Source organism: Heptranchias perlo, chromosome 2 (genome assembly GCF_035084215.1).
Source record: "Heptranchias perlo isolate sHepPer1 chromosome 2, sHepPer1.hap1, whole genome shotgun sequence".
Classification (NCBI taxonomy): Eukaryota; Metazoa; Chordata; class Chondrichthyes; order Hexanchiformes; family Hexanchidae; genus Heptranchias; species Heptranchias perlo.
Genome location: NC_090326.1, coordinates 144,758,762 through 144,776,582, shown reverse-complemented (window position 1 = coordinate 144,776,582; position 17,821 = coordinate 144,758,762). Strand labels below are relative to the sequence as shown.

Below are 17,821 nucleotides of genomic sequence, written 5' to 3'. Positions count from 1 at the left end.
TGTGGTGCAGGTGGTGACTGGTCTGTTTCCTCCCACTCTGTCGAAAATATAGAAATGAAGTGTAAACTTGGAAACCCATGTAGAGAGGTCACTTTTATACACCCAATCTAAATTCTTTTTGATAAAATATACTCCAGGGTGAAGCTCCATAATTGGTATCCTATCCTTAGCATAATGTTACTGTAGGCCTGTATTATTTCACTAAGTCTAATTTAAAAAAAACACTTCTTTGTTGGCATCTTGATTGAAGACATTTTCCTGATAATTGTACAACGTTCTGTGCATACTTGCATTCAAAGGTGCGGTAGTGTCGTTATGTTATTAGACTAATAACCCAAAGGCCTGGACTAATAATCTAGAGAATGAGTTCAAATCACACAATGGCAGTTTGAGAATTTTAATTCAGTTTTTAAAAACCTGGAAAGAAAAGTCTGGTATCAGTAAAAGTGACAATGAAGCTATCAAATTGTTGAAAAAGCCCAACTAGTTCACTAATGTCCTTTAGGAAAGGAAACCATCTGTTCTTACCCAGTCTGGTTGACTCTTAACTGCCCTCTGAAGTGGCTTAGTACACTCTGCAGGACTTGATACTGTTTCTAAAACGTCCCTGAAAATGATCAGGGAGATTTGCCTGTCTGATTTTTGTGGTTAATGTTCAGTGGCCATTGTGAGACCTTCTCTCAGCATTTATAAAGCTGCCATCCACATTTGTATTCAGTTTCATTTTTAATCAAATGCTGCTTAAGATCACCCATCTATTGAGGACTGACAATTGAGGACTCCTGGTGTAGGATTTCATTGTTCAGACTGAACTACCATGACTATTTAATCACAATTAGGGTTTATCTGTTCTTACAGAAAATCTTTGCAGAATTAATGGCAGAAGGAATCACTGTAACAGAGACAAGCACCTTAACAGAGGAGGGGGTCATTAAAGTTAAAACTGAGGTGAGTCTTTGCTTCTGTGTTTGAATTTCTCATTTCAATTTGGGGTAAAAAATGTACATAGTAATTAGTTGGGTGCCAATGGCAGAAAGAATAAGTTTACTATTGTATCAAAAAAATTCAAGATTGATACAAAAACAAACTTGGGTGTTATTTGTAAAACTAACATTTCAGCTGGGTTGTATTGCTCGTGGGTGTAATGAAGCTCAAAGGACGTTTCCACCCAATTATAATTGAGTATCCTGTAAGGTAACTTGTTCGGGTTGGCCTTAACCAGGGGTATTACAATCTAAACAAAGTGCTTGAACTGGAGACTTTCTAGCTTCCTAGCTTTTCTGGGAGTAGGGTGAAATGAACTGACCTGAGGGGTTAAGGGAAGATGGAGCTATTAATCTTGGGATGGAGGGGGCAGGGGCAGCGGCAGCAGGATTTAAAAGTAGAATTGGAAAAAACAGTTGCAAGAGCTACTATCTGCCACGGGATGTTATTTTCAATTACGTTTTCAAAAACTTGAGTAAGCTGCCTCCGGCTACCTAATCCAGCAGATTAATTAAAATTAGTAGTCCGAAGGCTTGTTAACTAAAGGATGGAGTTTCTGGGTGAGCATTTAAATGTTTTTATTATATAGTTATTCTATACTTTAGAAAAAGCAACCTTCAATTTGTTAAAACCAATCTACAATTTACCTATGATTAGGCTTGTGATAGGCTACTTGCTCATCGTGTTGATATCAAAATGAAAGGAAAGAAGGTGAATGATTTACTGAACAGACTCCATCTAGCTGTCCCATCGAAGAGAGATCATAAGGTGAGTTAAAGCATTGTTCCTTTCTGTTAAATCATCTGTAATAGAGACTTCTTAATGATGTGTTGTACAACAGCTCTTTAATATAACTTTTTAAACGGATGGCTTAATTTTATGGAGAGGTGAACTGTGATTGCATTTGATATGCCCTATTTTACTTTTGGATTATATAAATTTTTCATTTTGTCATTTCTAAAAGTGACTTTTGTCGCTATGTATGTGAGGTCATCAATATAAAATAGTCGCCAATAAATCCAATAAGGAATTTAGGAGAAACTTCTTTACCCAAAGAATGTGGCCTGTGCAATCATAAGGAGTAGTTGAGGCAAATAGCATAGATAAGCACATAAGGGAGAAAGGAATAGAAGGGTATGCTGATAGGGTTAGATGAAGTAGGGAGGGAAGAGGCTCACTTGGAGCATAAACGCCGGCATAGACCAGTTGGGCTGAAAGGCCTGTTTCTGTGTTATAGTTTCGATGTAATTCGATGATGGAGAATGGTTTTATGGCAGCAGCAATCATCGGGTAATTCATCCAACTGGCCTTTCTTCCTGTCTGAGCTCAGATGGTGAGTGGGCTACACGAGTGTAGAAGTCATATTGTTTTCATTTGGTGTCCACACTTGCGTATTTCCCGTAGGGTAAACTGTAGCAGATATCAGAGCGTTTTTTTTTCTTGTGGACTTCCTTATCACCCTGGCTGAAGTATTACTACAACAACAACTTGCATTTATATAGTGCCTTTAACATAGTAAAATGTCCCAAGGTGTTTTACAGGAGCGTTATCAAACAAAATTTGACACCGAGCCACATAAGGATGTATTAGGACAGGTGACCAAAAAGTTGGTCAAAGAGGTACGTTTTAAGGAGCATCTTTAAGGAGGAGAGAGTGAGGCCATGAGGTTTAGGGAAGGAATTCTAGAGCTTAGGGCCTAGGCAGTGGAATGCACAGCCGCCAATGGTGGAGTGATTAAAATCGGGGATATGCAACAGGCAAGAATTGGAGGAGCGCAGAAATCTCGGCTGGAGGAGTTTACAGAGATAGTGAGGAGTGAGGCCATGGAGGGATTGGAAAACAAGGGTGAGAATTTTAAAATCGAGACATTCCCGGACCAGGAGCCAATGTAGGTCAGCGAGCACAGGGATGATGGGAGAACGGGACTTGGTGCAAGTTAGGATACGGGCAGCACAGTTTTGGATGAACTCAAGTTTATGGAGGGTGGAAGATGAGAGGCCAGCCAGGAGAGCATTGGAATACTCCAGTCTAGAGGTAACAAAGGCATGGATAAAGGTTTCAGCAGCAGATAACCTGAGGCAGGAGCAGCGACGGACGATGTTACAGAGGTGGAAGTAGGCAGTCTTAGTGACGGAGCGGATATGTGGCTAGAAGCTCATCTCCGGGTCAAACAGGACGCCGCAGTTACGAACAGTCTGGTTCGGCTTCAACTGTGGCCAGGGAGAGGGATGAAGTCGGTGGCTAGGGAATAGAGTTTGCGGCGGGGACCAAAGACAATGGCTTTGGTCTTCCCAATATTTAGTCGGAGGAAATTTTTGCTCATCCTGTACTGGATGTCGGACAACCAGTGTGATGAATGAGAGATAGTGGAGGGGTCGAGGGAAGTGGTTGTGAGGTAGAGCTGGGTGTCGTCAGCGTACTTGTGGAATCTGACGTTGTGTTTTTGGATGGTGTTGCCGAAGGACATCAGACCAGGGATTGAACCAGGAACCTTCTTGGTCTATGCAGCTTGTATTGTATGATGCAGTATGTTACAAATTGGATAACCCGGTGATGAATAGAATACTAGAGCCTGGTCTTCAGTTGCTTCCAAGCCTTTATTCACAGAGCTCCACATTACACGCACCGTACCCTAGATAAGCTCTCTTTTATATGCGGATACAAGAGAGCCCCAATTGATACACACCACCTTAGTACAATGAACACTAATTGATATAAATCACATGGATACAATTAACACAGTACATTGACCCACTAAAATTGATAGGAAATATAGGAACAGGAGTAGGCCATTCAGCCCCTCGTGCCTGCTCTGCCATTTGATAAGATCATGGCTGATCTGTGATCTAACTCCATATACCTGCCTTTGGCCCATATCCCTTAGCTATCTATCTCAGATTTAAATTTAGCAATTGAGCTAGTATCAATTGCCGTTTGCGGAAGAGAGTTCCAAACTTCTACCACCCTTTGTGTGTAGAAATGTTTTCTAATCTCGTTCCGGAAAGGTCTGACTCTAATTTTTAGACTGTGTCCCCTACTCCTAAAATCCCCAACCAGCGGAAATAGTTTCTCTCAATCCACCCTATCCGTTCCCCTTAATATCTTATAAACTTCGATCAGATCACCCCATAACCTTCGAAACTCTAGAGAATACAACCCCAATTTGTGTAATCTCTCCTCGTAACTTAGCCCTTGAAGTCCGGGTATCATTCTAGTAAACCTACGCTGCACTCTCTCCAAGGCCAATATGTCCTTCTGAAGGTGCGGTGCCCAGACCTGCTCACAGTACAACAGGTGCGGTCTAACCAGGGTTTTGTATAGCTGCAGCATAACTTCTGCCCCCTTGTACTCTAGTTCTCTAGATATAAAGGCCAGCATTCCATTAGCCGCCTTGATTATTTTCTGCACCTGTTCATGACTCTTCAATGATCTGTGTACCTGAACCCCTAAGTCCCTTTGGACATCCACTGTTTTTAACTTTTTACCATTTAGAAAGTACCCTGTTCTATCCTTTTTTGATCCAAAGTGGATGACCTCACATTTGTCTACATTGAATTCCATTTGCCACTATATCTTTTTATGTACAGTAACACTTTCCCAGTTTATAGTACATAAATTAGTGTTTTCAGATGTGTCTAGTTAAACTTGTGTCCAAAAAGATTACATTTTTTCTTGTACTGTTTCAGGAGAGGCCACCCTACATACCTGAAGGAGCTTCCATACGCAGAAAAATGGAGGTGGATGCGCCAAGACGTAAATTGGTTAGTGAGGGTTTTGGTTGTAAACAATTGATCCAAATTTCTTTGATTACTTTGTCATGTAAGATGCTTTCTTTGACAGGAACGAGACTTGGAGTTAGAGATGGGTGATGATTATGTCCTGGATCTCCAGAGTAAGTAATTTTCTCATTCTGTTTTCTAGTGTTTGGTAAAATGACAGCTTGTAAATTTTAAAAATGACGAGATGTACATTTAAGGAACTTTATTCCCATTAAAGTTTGAAAATTGCTGTCTATTAAAGGGTAATCTACAATAGATAAATATAAAGTGACAAAAGTTTTAAATAGGAGCAGATCCAAACGTTCCTGTTCAATAGTGATTTTAGGATGACATGTATGGTAATTTGTAAATAAGCGGAGTCAGGAGGAACTGGGTAGAAAGAAAGGCAACTTTTGTTGCATGTTCTGTATAGACCTGTGATTACTAACTTGTGATTTTGTAATTACAACAAACTCAGAATTCAGTCAAGCTTCACAATACTTTGTCATAACAGGCATTGGGCTCCTTTCATGTGGGCATGCTGGGGCTGTGTATGCTCAGTTATCCATTGTTGATGTGCTTGTCCATCAGATTGGCATCATAAATATGGCTGTCTCTTGTATTTAGGATGACAAGATATGTTTTGAGGGTCCTCTGATGACTGACAGGCCTGGTATCTTGGCACTTCCATAACATCACTTGTGTTAATGGACTTTCACCAAGCTTTACTTAAAGTTTGTATTTGAAGGCCTGGCATGTGGATATCTCTGTTGATGCTGCTTTTTGATTACTTTATTGGAAAGTGCTATGTGGGAAGGAATCCTTTCCAGACATTCCCAGCAACATTGGTAAAATTACTTTCCAGCTGAACACTGAGTACCCACGTGACTGGAATTTGAGCTTTGGCTTGTCTCCTTGTTGAGTACTGTTGTGGTTATCGAGCTACTGAGGTATCTTTACATCTCAATATATGGTGTCCTTTCACTCCTTAGAATACTGGGATTTGATGAATGAATCGGAGAAGCAAGATCGGATCCCAGAAATATGGGAAGGTCATAATGTAGCTGACTACATTGACCCTGACATTATGACGGTGAGTTAGAATTGTATTCTACAGTTCGATTTTAATTAGTTTGGTGTTTTGTCAAATAACTAGAACTATAATGAGGTTAATTTTATGAACAAACTAAAACCTATTTGGAAACAACAATAATGCTGTATTATTTTGCTATAAGTTGGGGCTTGTTTCAGTGATCTGCATATACTTCAAATTTTATTACCATTTTACAATCTAAATATCTGAAATTGGGCCACTTCTGTGGCTTTTAATCTATGGGGTTGGTAATCTATTCTCAATCACAATTACACTGTTACCCTTGTGGTCAACATAGAATAGAACCATAGAAGTTTACAACATGGAAACAGGCCCTTCGGCCCAACATGTCCATGTCGCCCAGTTTATATCACTAAGCTAGTCCCAATTGCCTGCACTTGGCCCATATCCCTCTATACCCATCTTACCCATGTAACTGTCCAAATGCTTTTTAAAAGACAAAATTGTACCCGCCTCTACTACTGCCTCTGGCAGCTCGTTCCAGACACTCACCACCCTTTGAGTGAAAAAATTGCCCCTCTGGACCCTTTTGTATCTCTCCCCTCTCACCTTAAATCTATGCCCCCTCGTTATAGACTCCCCTACCTTTGGGAAAAGATTTTGACTATCGACCTTATCTATGCCCCTCATTATTTTATAGACTTCTATAAGATCACCCCTAAACCTCCTACTCTCCAGGGAAAATAGTCTCAGTCTATCTAACCTCTCCCTATAAGTCAAACCATCAAGTCCCGGTAGCATCCTACTAAATCTTTTCTGCACTCTTTCTAGTTTAATAATATCCTTTCTATAATAGGGTGACCAGAACTGTACACAGTATTCCAAGTGTGGCCTTACTAATGTCTTGTACAACTTCAACAAGACATCCCAACTCCTGTATTCAATGTTCTGACCAATGAAACCAAGCATGCTGAATGCCTTCTTCACTACCCTATCCACCTGTGACTCCACTTTCAAGGAGCTATGAACCTGTACTCCTAGATCTCTGTTCTATAACTCTCCCCAACGCCCTACCATTAACGGAGTAGGTCCTGGCCCGATTTGATCGACCAAAATGCATCACCTCACATTTATCTAAATTAAACTCCATCTGCCATTCATCAGCCCACTGGCCCAATTTATCAAGATCCCGTTGCAATCCTAGATAACCTTCTTCACTGTCCACAATGCCACCAATCTTGGTGTCATCTGCAAACTTACTAACCATGCCTCCTAAATTCTCATCCAAATCATTAATATAAATAACAAATAACAGCGGACCCAGCACCGATCCCTGAGGCACACCGCTGGTCACAGGCCTCCAGTTTGAAAAACAACCCTCTACAACCACCCTCTGTCTTCTGTCGTCAAGCCAATTTTGTATCCAATTGGCAACCTCACCTTGGATCCCGTGAGATTTAACCTTATGTAACAACCTACCAAGCGGTACCTTGTCAAAGGCTTTGCTGAAGTCCATGTAGACCACGTCTACTGCACAGCCCTCATCTACTGCACAGCCCTCATCTACCTTCTTGGTTACCCCTTCAAAAAACTCAATCAAATTCGTGAGACATGATTTTCCACTCATAAAACCATGCTGACTGTTCCTAATCAGTCCCTGCCTCTCCAAATGCCTGTAGATCCTGTCTCTCAGAATACCCTCTAACAACTTACCCACTGCAGATGTCACCGGTCTGTAGTTCCCAGGCTTTTCCCTGCCGCCCTTCTTAAACAAAGGCACAACATTTGCTACCCTCCAATCTTCAGGCACCTCACCTGTTGCTGTCGATGATTCAAATCTCTCTGCTAGGGGACCCGCAATTTCCTCCCATAAAGTCCTGGGATACATTTCATCAGGTCCCGGAGATTTATCTACCTTGATGCGCGTTAAGACTTCCAGCACACCTCTCTCTCTAATATGTACACTCCTCAAGACATCACTATTTATTTCCCCAAGTTCCCTAACATCCATGCCTTTCTCAACCGTAAATACCGATGCGAAATATTCATTTAGGATCTCTTGTGGTTCCGCACATAGATGACCTTGTTGATCCTTAAGAGGCCGTACTCTCTCCCTAGTTACTCTTTTGCCCTTTATGTATTTGTAGAAGCTCTTTGGATTCTCCTTTGCCTTATCTGCCAAAGCAATCTCATGTCCCCTTTTTGCCCTCCTGATTTCTCTCTTAACTCTATACTCCGGCAATCTCTATACTCTTCAAGGGATCCACTTGATCCCAGCTGCCTATGCAGGTCATATGCCTCCTTCTTCTTTTTGACTCGTGCCTCAATCTCCCGAGTCATCCAAGGTTCCCTACTTCTACCAGCCTTGCCCTTCACTTTATAAGGAATGTGCTGACCCTGAACCCTGGTTAACACACTTTTGAAAGCCTCCCACTTACCAGACGTCCCTTTGCCTGCCAACAGACTCTCCCAATCAACTTCTGAAAGTTCCTGTCTAATACCATCAAAATTGGCCTTTCCCCAATTTAGAATTTTAACTTTTGGGCCAGACCTATCATTCTCCATAGCTATCTTAAAACTAATGGAATTATGATCTTGAAAATCCCTTTGTGGAAGAAGAATTAAATTCATAGCTCAAAATATTTATGTACTAGAGCAATGCACTCATGGCTGTGAATCGAGTTTTGCTCCATGATGGAATGATAAAGCATAATTGCTGATGACACTCTTATCATTGCTATTTGTCATTTAAAATCAATATTAATTCTTGCATTTTGAGCAATTAAAATTTTTTTTTAAGAATCAGCTCCTCAGTCATTCTTAACCTTGGGACTTGTTTCCACAGCATTAGGTTGTGGGGATAAACAATACATTTCAAACTTTCAGTTCTATCCCGGGGCCTCACTCTGAAGGGAAAAAAGCATAGAAGGAGGCCATTCGGCTCAGCATGCCAGTGCCGGCTCTTTGAAAAGAGCTATATAATTAGTCCGACTTCCCCGCTTTTTCCCCACAGCCATGCAAATGTTTCCTTTTCAAATATATATCCAATTCCCTTTTGAAAGTTACTATTGAATTTGCTTCCACTACCTTTTCAAGTAGTGCCTTCCAGATCATCATAACTCACTGCATTTTTAAAAAAAATTGTCCTCATCTTCCCTCTGGTTCTTTTTGCCAATTATCTTAAATCCGTGTCCTCTGGTTACCGACCCACCTGCCAGTGGAAGCAGTTTCTCCATAGTTACTCATAAATTTGAACACCTCTATTAAATCTCCCCATAACCTCCTCTGCTCATCAGAGAACAATCCCAGCTTCTCTCATCTCTCCTCATAACTGAAGACTCTCATGCCTGTTATCATTCTGGCAAATTTCCTTTGCACCCTCTCCAAGGCCTTGACATCTATCCTAAAGTGGGCTGCTCCCCAGCTGGTCTAAATCCACCAACGAGGGAGCAGTGTTTTCTAGTCCTCTGGGCTTGTGAAACTCAAAATACTGCTACTTGCGGGGGAGTAAACTTATAGGAATGAACAGGCATGTAGAAAGAAAAGGTCCAGAGCTTTGCAGGCCAGATAATGGGAGCTGGCAAGGCTTCAAGTACTCACTACCAAAATCAACCACCCAGTTAACATGGCCCTTTCACCTCACTGACTCACCTATCTAGTCCAGTATTAACCATTGTCCTTAATAATGTCTTCGTTTCTGTGAATTAATGTAGCCTCCTGTCCAAGGCCATAATCCTTTTCTTTTAACTTAATGATAGTCAGTCATCACATTTGTTCCCCCTTCCTTGACAGATTATCAATTGTACCTAATATCCCACAGCAAACATGCTTAATGTCTTAATTTTTCATGTAGATGCTAAAATTCTAATAATCTGCAATATTGATCTACAGTAAATCTCCCTCAGTTGTAAACCTGGAATTTAGTTCTTTGAGTCCTAAATGCTGCGGAGGGTTTTCTGTTGTATGTATTTATCTGTCGAATCTAACAGTCTGTGTTACTGTTTGTTGAATTGTCCTTAGATTACTGGTTAAATTGATCTCATTATTTTTATGGAGTAGAATACAAATGGTTAAAAAGGCCGAGTGATTTGTAATACTAATACCTTTACTATCCAAAGTATATTTTGGTGTAATTTTTTAATCTTTGTGTGTTAATTGTCAATCTTCACCAATTTTAGGATTTGGTGTCTAACTTTTAAAAAAAATGTAAATGCACCTTTTCAGAAACTAGAACAGCTGGAAAAAGAGGAGGAACTGAAACATGTAGCGGGTGAATATGATTCAGACTCCGAGAGTGAGGACGAAGAAATGAGAGACATTAGACAGTTGGCCACTCAGATAAGAGAGAAGAAAAAGATGCGAATCTTGGTGTCCAGAGAGAAACAAACTAAAAAAGGTCCCAAAATGCCTAGAACTGCTAAAAAGGTAAGTACTTTTGTCTGTGTCTTATTAAAATATAGGTTCTTAAATAACATTCATATATTGGCTTTTAAAGTTCCCATGTATGTCAGTGTACCAGTGGTCACTTAGTTTTCCCACCTTGCAGTAATGTCTGTGATCATCTGAGCTTACAGGACAAGTGCGAATGTCATTCTAAACGTGTTCACTGTATGTGTTTGTTATATTATGTATACCGGTAATGGAGTTTTGTGTTCAAATTTTTGTTCTTCAGTGTGAATGTTATTTTGCACCAATAATACAGAGTACCCTGTGCATAATATGTAGAAGTTTGAGTATACAAATTGAAGATCTATCATATACTGCAAATAACCACGGGTTGAATTGTAAATCCTTAATGTCTATGGTTTTCATTTCTAAAACATGTTAATATTGGTTTGTATACTGGAGAAACAGATTTATTTGGACTCATTTTCTGGGAGCTGTCACTTTTTTTCTTGGTAATTTTTCCCCCTCCTCTTAAGGTGTTAACTTCTTGCTTGGGTATGGTTTCACAGCCACCTTGCCCAGATAGCCATTATTAACACGTAGGCCAAGACAGAGAGTGTTACTTCTACCAATTGTACTTGCAGCCTTTGAGTGAGTTTGCCAATATATACCACATTCTAAGCCAATCGGTATCAAATTCTAATTAATTTTCAGCTGTAATTTTGTGCCTACTTGATAGTGGATTGAGATAACCAGTATAATTGAGTACAAAAGCAAGGAAGTTATGCTAAACCTTTATAAAACACTGGTTAGGCTGCAGCTGGAGTATTGTGTTCAATTTAGTGCACCACACTTCAGGAAGGATGTCAAGGCCTTAGAGAGGATGCAGAAGAGATTTACTAGAATGGTACCAGGGATGAGAGACTGGAGAAGCTGGGATTGTTCTTCTTGGAACAGAGAAGGTTATGGGGAGATTTGATAGAGGTGTTCAAAGTCATAACTGGTTTTGACAGTAAATAAGGAGAAACTGTTTCCAGTGGCAGAAGGGTCGGTAAACAAAGGACACAGATTCAAGGTGATCGGCAAAAGAACCAGAGGTGACATGAGGAAACGTTTTTTTACGCAGCGAGTTGTAATGATCTGGAATGCACTGCCAGAAAGGGTGGTGGAAGATGATTCAATAGTAACTTTCAAAAGAGAATTGGTTAAATACTTGAAGGGAAAAAAATTATAGGGCTATGGGGAAAGAGCAGGGGAATGGGACTAATAGGATAGTTGTTTCAAAGAGCCAGCACAGGCATGATGGGCCAAATGGTGGCCTCCTGTGCTGTACCTATTATGATAAATGTATGGCCCTTAAATGTGGCAGAGAGAAGACGGGCCAATGAAGCTATTATGGATACTTTACCCAGTTGTGAATTGGGTTGTAAAGGTCAGTGTGTTGGCCTGTTGCACTACAAGGTCCTTTGACCATTATAATGTTCATATTCTCAACAGAACAATGAATGGTGGTTAATGGATAAAGTGGGTGAGAAGAAAGAGCATTCTTAAAGCTTAAAAACAAATCTTTTCATAACATTTTGCCTATTTTCTCAGGTTGAACGAAAAACATTGGAAAAGGAGATGGGATCACTTGGTTTGGATATGGACAACAAAGATGAAGTAAATTTCTTTTTAATAATTACTATTTAAAATTGAACAGTTTATTTCAAAAAGAGAGAAACTTGAATGCTGTAACCCATTGCCAATTTATATCTATGTCTTCATTGTGTTGTTGGGGTTCTTGTAGAGATGCCCTGTGGAGGCGTGGTGCTTCCTCACAGGAAGGCAGGAGAAATATGAAGAATCCTTTTCTTTCATCTCCTCCCCCACTCAACTTAAACCCCACCACTCCAGTGCACTACTTAGCAGCTGATTCACACAGTTACTGTCCCAGATCATGGAGTAGGTCTGCCCCTTGGTTAGAGAATGGCTTGTGACACAGGCCTAAAAGATAAACAAAAAAAACTACCTGAATTATAAGTTTATATAATTAAAATCAGTGGACTATGGCTACAGTATTTGCTTTGAGTTGACAAAATATGGTGCTGGATATTAATGTCTTGTTCCCATGCATATTAGCTTCTGATATGTATTGTATTTTCACAGCCCCAGAGTAGCAGAGAAATATTCACAGCTGATATTGTCAGTAGAGTAAATAACAATATAGAGCTAATGTGACCAGCAGTGACGCACAGGGCAGTGGAGCTATGAATTCTCCTAGCTGTAACTCTTAAGATTATCCTCTGATATAGTGAGTCAAGTTCTATTGTGCCTCGGGAGTTATTGATAAATATATTATAGGTATTGAAAGGAAATAGTCGAAATTGGGCATTTATATCCCGTTTTGAAATCCAATAATTTGACGGTCACAAACTGCCCTTGAAAGTTGTGGCAATTTGTAAATTGGCTTATTGTGAGATTCCTTTGATTACATTTTTATATAACAATATGATTATTCATACACCACTGCAGCAATTTCGAAGTAAAAGTAACGTTCTTAATTTGGGTATCGCGTATATAACTAATGTGGCAAATTATTAGTTTATAAATGCATAAAATGTTGATATTTTTATTTAAAATATTTTAATGCTCAGAAACTACTTAAGTGTGCATTCAACTCGTATTTGTCTTTTTTTTGGACACTATTTAGACACACTATGCACAGCAAGCTCGACGATCTAGAAGCGTCACCAGAAAGCGCAAACGTGAAGAATCTCAACCACCAACATCTAAAGTACGCAGTCGCAGCACTTCTCGCACTCCACGTGATGTTTCTGGTGTGCGTGATGAAAAGGTTTGTTCCCATTTCACAACTAAATTTGTGTTTTGTTTAATAGCACAGTGTAAAGAATCAAAATGCTGTGGTGTGGTCCATCTCAATTCAGCAGAAACAAAAGCATATGAGTAACTTTGAGACAGCCATCATTAATTTTGTGCGCATATCTGCAAGAGAAATGTACTCAACACTGGTCATGTAGGCAAAGTACTGGAGAATTGTGAGCCAATGGTGATTAGTTTCTTGGATGGAATTTGATCAGCTTGAATTAAATTGAGACTTTGTCTTTTTAATATTCCTTAGCAGAACTTGAGATGATTGACTTGTTTGCAGAAGACTTTGACATTTTTTGCCTTAGATGATCTGATCTGTTGCAAAAAAAGTAATGCTCTGTTTCTGCTGTTCTGAATAAACATCAGCCTAGACTAGTGTTTAGCACAGTGGGTAAATTAGATAATTGCAGTTAATTTGGTGGATAACACATTCCCACAGAAGCATGCAAGTGGGACTCTTGCACGCGTGATAAGTGATAACCCCTAGCAGGGAATACAGTAATGAATATAGCAGGTGTAATTGCTTGGCAATATTCAGTCTGGTGAAAAGAAATATAGAGCGCCATTATTATTCTCTAATCTCTTGTCTGCCCAAGAGTGGTAGAGTTTCCTCCTCGTGCCTACTTAAGGGCTTGATTGCCATTCTTCCATCTACGGCATATCTTTGCCATTGATTATAGATAACCTTTTCCTTTGGAAGGAAAATACAGGTTTAGAAAGGCTATCTATTGTGGTATTTCTTTCATGTGCAGACTATGCAGCGATCTCTTCAGTTTTCGCTCAAACACTACCACCATTGGTTTCAGTAGGTAGGATCAGGGACGGTAGGATGTGTGGTTGGGGGGGTTGTCGGTGAGGTACCATGTCCGTATTCAGTCTTGTGCCTCTCTTCATTTATGGGCATGGATGCTGTAGAGGTGAGTCATGCTTCCAACATTTCTTCAGCATCTGTACTCGTGCCTTATTTTGGCCAACTTCACAAAGGACATTGAATCATTTCTGGCATTCTATTGCCATTCATGGAGGCATTGAGGTGACACTGACTGCCTGAGCTACCTTCCTCCATACTGCCTTCACCATCCATTCTTAGGGCTTCCTGTCTTCAGTGCCACAGAGCCTATCTCACCTTGCCCTTATCTCTGCCAACACTCACCTGACGAAGGAGGAAGCCTTCGAAAGCTTGTGATTTCAAATAAAGCTGTTGGACTATAACCTGGTTTTGTAAGACTCCTAACATTACCTCCATGGAAGCTTCTGAGATTCTTGGGGCTTTGATCACAGCAAATACCCCTGATGCGCCTCCTCCTGCCATTTGAATCCTCTTTGTCTTCTCACATTCTCGCACACTTTTCTGTGCATTTTGGGCCTGGACATTGCAGCAGGCTTTTAAGTGCTGCAGCTAAACTATATTTCCCTCCCTCCTTGCAATTCATTCAGGAAAGGGATACCTGATTTAAAGTCACCCTGCATGTGAAATTAAAGGCCCACCCCTCCCTCATATACCCGCTGGGGTCACGAGCAGTTCAACCTCGCTATTTTTTCTGAAAATCCAGGCCCAAATATTGGTTTTGTGTTGTGGATTGGTGTGCATGGGTTCGATCAACCTAAGTAATCGATACTATAGGGAATAAAAGATAAAGTCCTGGTCATTTATTAGTCTATCCTGATATTTTATGTTTGTATTGGTGGACCTTTTGTATGACACTGTTTCATCCCCCTCCTTTGTTTTTTTCCCCCCTTTTTAACTTTAATGTTTTTATTCTGCTTAGATGCTGAAGAAGGTTAAGAAGATGATGAAGAACTCCCAGCAGGATATGAATCGCATGGGCAAGAAAGGAGAGGCTGACAGACACGTATTTGATCTTAAACCCAAGCATCTTTTTGCTGGCAAGCGGAAAATGGGCAAAACGGACCGTAGATAAACTGGAAAATAATATTGTACTCCAGATCGCAGGACTGCTATGTTCAATTGTAATCCATCAGAAAAGGAGCTAATGCATCTTGAGTAACCTGTAGTATAAGGACGGAATGGTATCTCATTGAGATGAGATCTCGAAGACATAACAAACTCATCAAGCACATAATTGTGCATTTTGTGATTTTAAAAAATGAATTCAAATGTTAAATTCAAAAGGGTTCGATTTGCTTATTCGTGAACATATTTCCTGACCTCCAGTAAGAAGTATGTATAAGAAAAATGAGGCTAACAAATAATGTGTTTCAAAACTAAATTACAGTGCAATTTAGCAAGGAATGGTCGAACCCTACTTGGAAAAGTGCCAAATGGTATCAAGTGTTCTCTTTTGACGGTAATTTGATATTCTGCATAGGATTTTAGTAATATGTATTGTAAACCAGACTATCAACTCTTGCATTGCTAACTATAAGATTTCTTGTGTTCAGTGAATGGATCTGATTTTCAAAGTGGGTTTATTATTTGTTTTATGGTTCCATGATACCATATTTTTATAATCCAATCCACCATCAGCACAAAAATTAAAGAAAAAAACAAAAACTTGGTTTTAAATTTCTTTACATTTCTGCACTGTTTATTTACTTCAGTACAGATTTTGTATTCTGATGACATCATCTATTGATGCATATGCAATGACTACTCCACAGATCATTATGGGAGTTCTTGTCTTCTACTGCTTTTGAGGTGGTGCCCACATTATTTTGTGTTTCTTAAAACTGTAAGCAAACCTGTAAGTCTTATATCCGCCTTGGTGGTAATTTTTCCCACATTTTAGGGAAAATTTATTTTTTGACACTTCACCTTTTTCATTAAATGATTGTTCCCTCAAATAATTTTCTGTTGTGACTTCTACAACATGAAATGAGATTACAAAAAGCTGCTTGAACCTTTTTTCTATTAAAAAAAAGACTAAAATAAGTTATTTTCTTATTTAGTGCATTTTCAACGGTCTTTGCCCATTAAACTGGATAATAAAAATATTTAAAAATTGGGTATACATCTATAATTTAAAATGTTTTAATGCTTAAAATACATTCAGGTGTTCTTTCAAAGGAACATTTGCAACATTAAATCATGTAAATACTCTAAATAGTAATGCTGTTAATCAGCACTCTAAAGAACTTGCATTTATATGTATTCCGTCAGTAGTGTTGCAAGAAATGGGTAAATTTGAGGATTTCAGCTCTCATTGAGTTGGGCTTTTCCAACCAGTTCTGACTCAGTTAGGTAGTGATAGATTCGAGAACAGCAATCAACCCATCTCCTAACTGAGGAAAATTGCTTGGATATAGAGTGTAACCATAGTGGGTTTTTCTTTCCCCATCCCTGAGAGCGGGGTGGGGGCGGGTACTGTTAAAATCCTATTCTGTGCATGCATTCATGCACAGTTCTATCCCTCTTAAATAAAAATATTGCTCAAATTTGCTGTGTCTTTTGAGACTTTTTCCCCCACGTTTTAATCCTTAAACATTTCAGGTTTCCAGTGTGGGCTGTAGTTGACCATTTGTGTTGTATAATATCCAGATACTTTACCTCTATCTTCTCAGTTGATGAAAAGACTAGCCAGCATATGTGATGAATGGAACTTAAAGATGGTATAAATAGTAAAACGGTAGTCAAAGGAAGTGTGGGACTGATTTGGGACAAAAGAAATCTGTGGAGGCAGAGGACATGGCTGAGGCACTAAATGAATACTTCGCATCCATCTTCACTAGAGAAGAAGATACTACCATTGTAGCCATAAAGGAGGAGTTAGTAGTGGTATTAGTTAGGATAAAAATAGGTAAAGAGGAGGTACTTTAAAGATTGGCAGTACTCAGCAGAAAAGTCACCTGGTCCAGATAGAATGCATCCTAGGTTACTGAGGGAAGTAAGGGTGGCAATTTTGGAGGCTCTGGCCACAATCTTCCAATCCTCCTTAGACTTGGGGATGGTGCTGGTGGATTGCAAATGTTACACCCCTGTTCAAAAAAGGGGAGAGGGATAAACCTGGCAATTACAGGCCAGTCAGCCTAACGTCAGTGGTGGGGAAACTTTCAGAGACAATAACCCGGGACAAAATAAATTGGCACTTGGAAAAGTATGGGCTAATAAATGAAAGTCAGCACGGATTTGTAAAAGGAAAATCGTATTTGACTAACCTGATTGAGTTCTTTGATGAAGTAACGGAGAGGGTTGATGAGGGTAATGCGGTTGATGTGTATATGGATTTACAAAAGGCATTTGATAAAGTACCACATAATAGACTTGTTAGCAAAATTAAAGCCCATGGAATTAAAGGGACAGTGGCAGTGTGGATACAAATTTGGCTACGGGACAGAAAACAGATAGTAATGGTGAATCGTTGTTTTTCAGACTCGAGTGAAGTTTACAGTGGTGTTCCCCAGGGGTCAGTATTAGGACCACTGTTCTTTTTGATTTTTATATTAATGACCTGGACTTGGCTATAGAGGGTATAATTTCAAAGTTTACAGATGACACAAAACTTGGAAATGTGGAGGATAGTAACAGACTTCATGAGGACAGAGACAAATTGATGAAATGGGCAGATAAAATTTAATGCAGAGAAGTATGAAGTGATGCATTTTGGTAGGAAGAATGAGGAGAGGCAATATAGACTAAATGGTACAATTTTAGAGGGGGTGCAGGAACAGACCTGGGGGTACACATACACAAATCTTTGAAGGTGGCAGGGCAAGTGGAGAGAAGGCTGTTCTTATATATAAAAAAAAGCACATGGTATCCTGGGCTTTATTAATAATGGCATAGAGTATAAAAGCAAGGAAGTTATGC

The 17,821-nt window shown here is 39.7% G+C and overlaps 1 protein-coding gene across 1 annotated transcript in view; it reads left to right on the top strand.

Moving 5' to 3' along the window:
- Positions 1 to 16,449, top strand: part of gtpbp4 (GTP binding protein 4) — a 34,660-nt gene extending 18,211 nt beyond the window's left edge. The window contains exons 9-17 of the mRNA XM_068007831.1: positions 859 to 948; positions 1,642 to 1,752; positions 4,671 to 4,745; positions 4,825 to 4,876; positions 5,735 to 5,835; positions 10,021 to 10,221; positions 11,779 to 11,844; positions 12,875 to 13,018; positions 14,823 to 16,449. Coding sequence (XP_067863932.1) covers positions 859 to 948; positions 1,642 to 1,752; positions 4,671 to 4,745; positions 4,825 to 4,876; positions 5,735 to 5,835; positions 10,021 to 10,221; positions 11,779 to 11,844; positions 12,875 to 13,018; positions 14,823 to 14,975 — 993 coding nt within the window. The 3' untranslated portion in view covers positions 14,976 to 16,449. The remainder of the gene's footprint in view (positions 1 to 858; positions 949 to 1,641; positions 1,753 to 4,670; positions 4,746 to 4,824; positions 4,877 to 5,734; positions 5,836 to 10,020; positions 10,222 to 11,778; positions 11,845 to 12,874; positions 13,019 to 14,822) is intronic.
- The last annotated feature ends 1,372 nt before the right edge of the window (positions 16,450 to 17,821 follow it).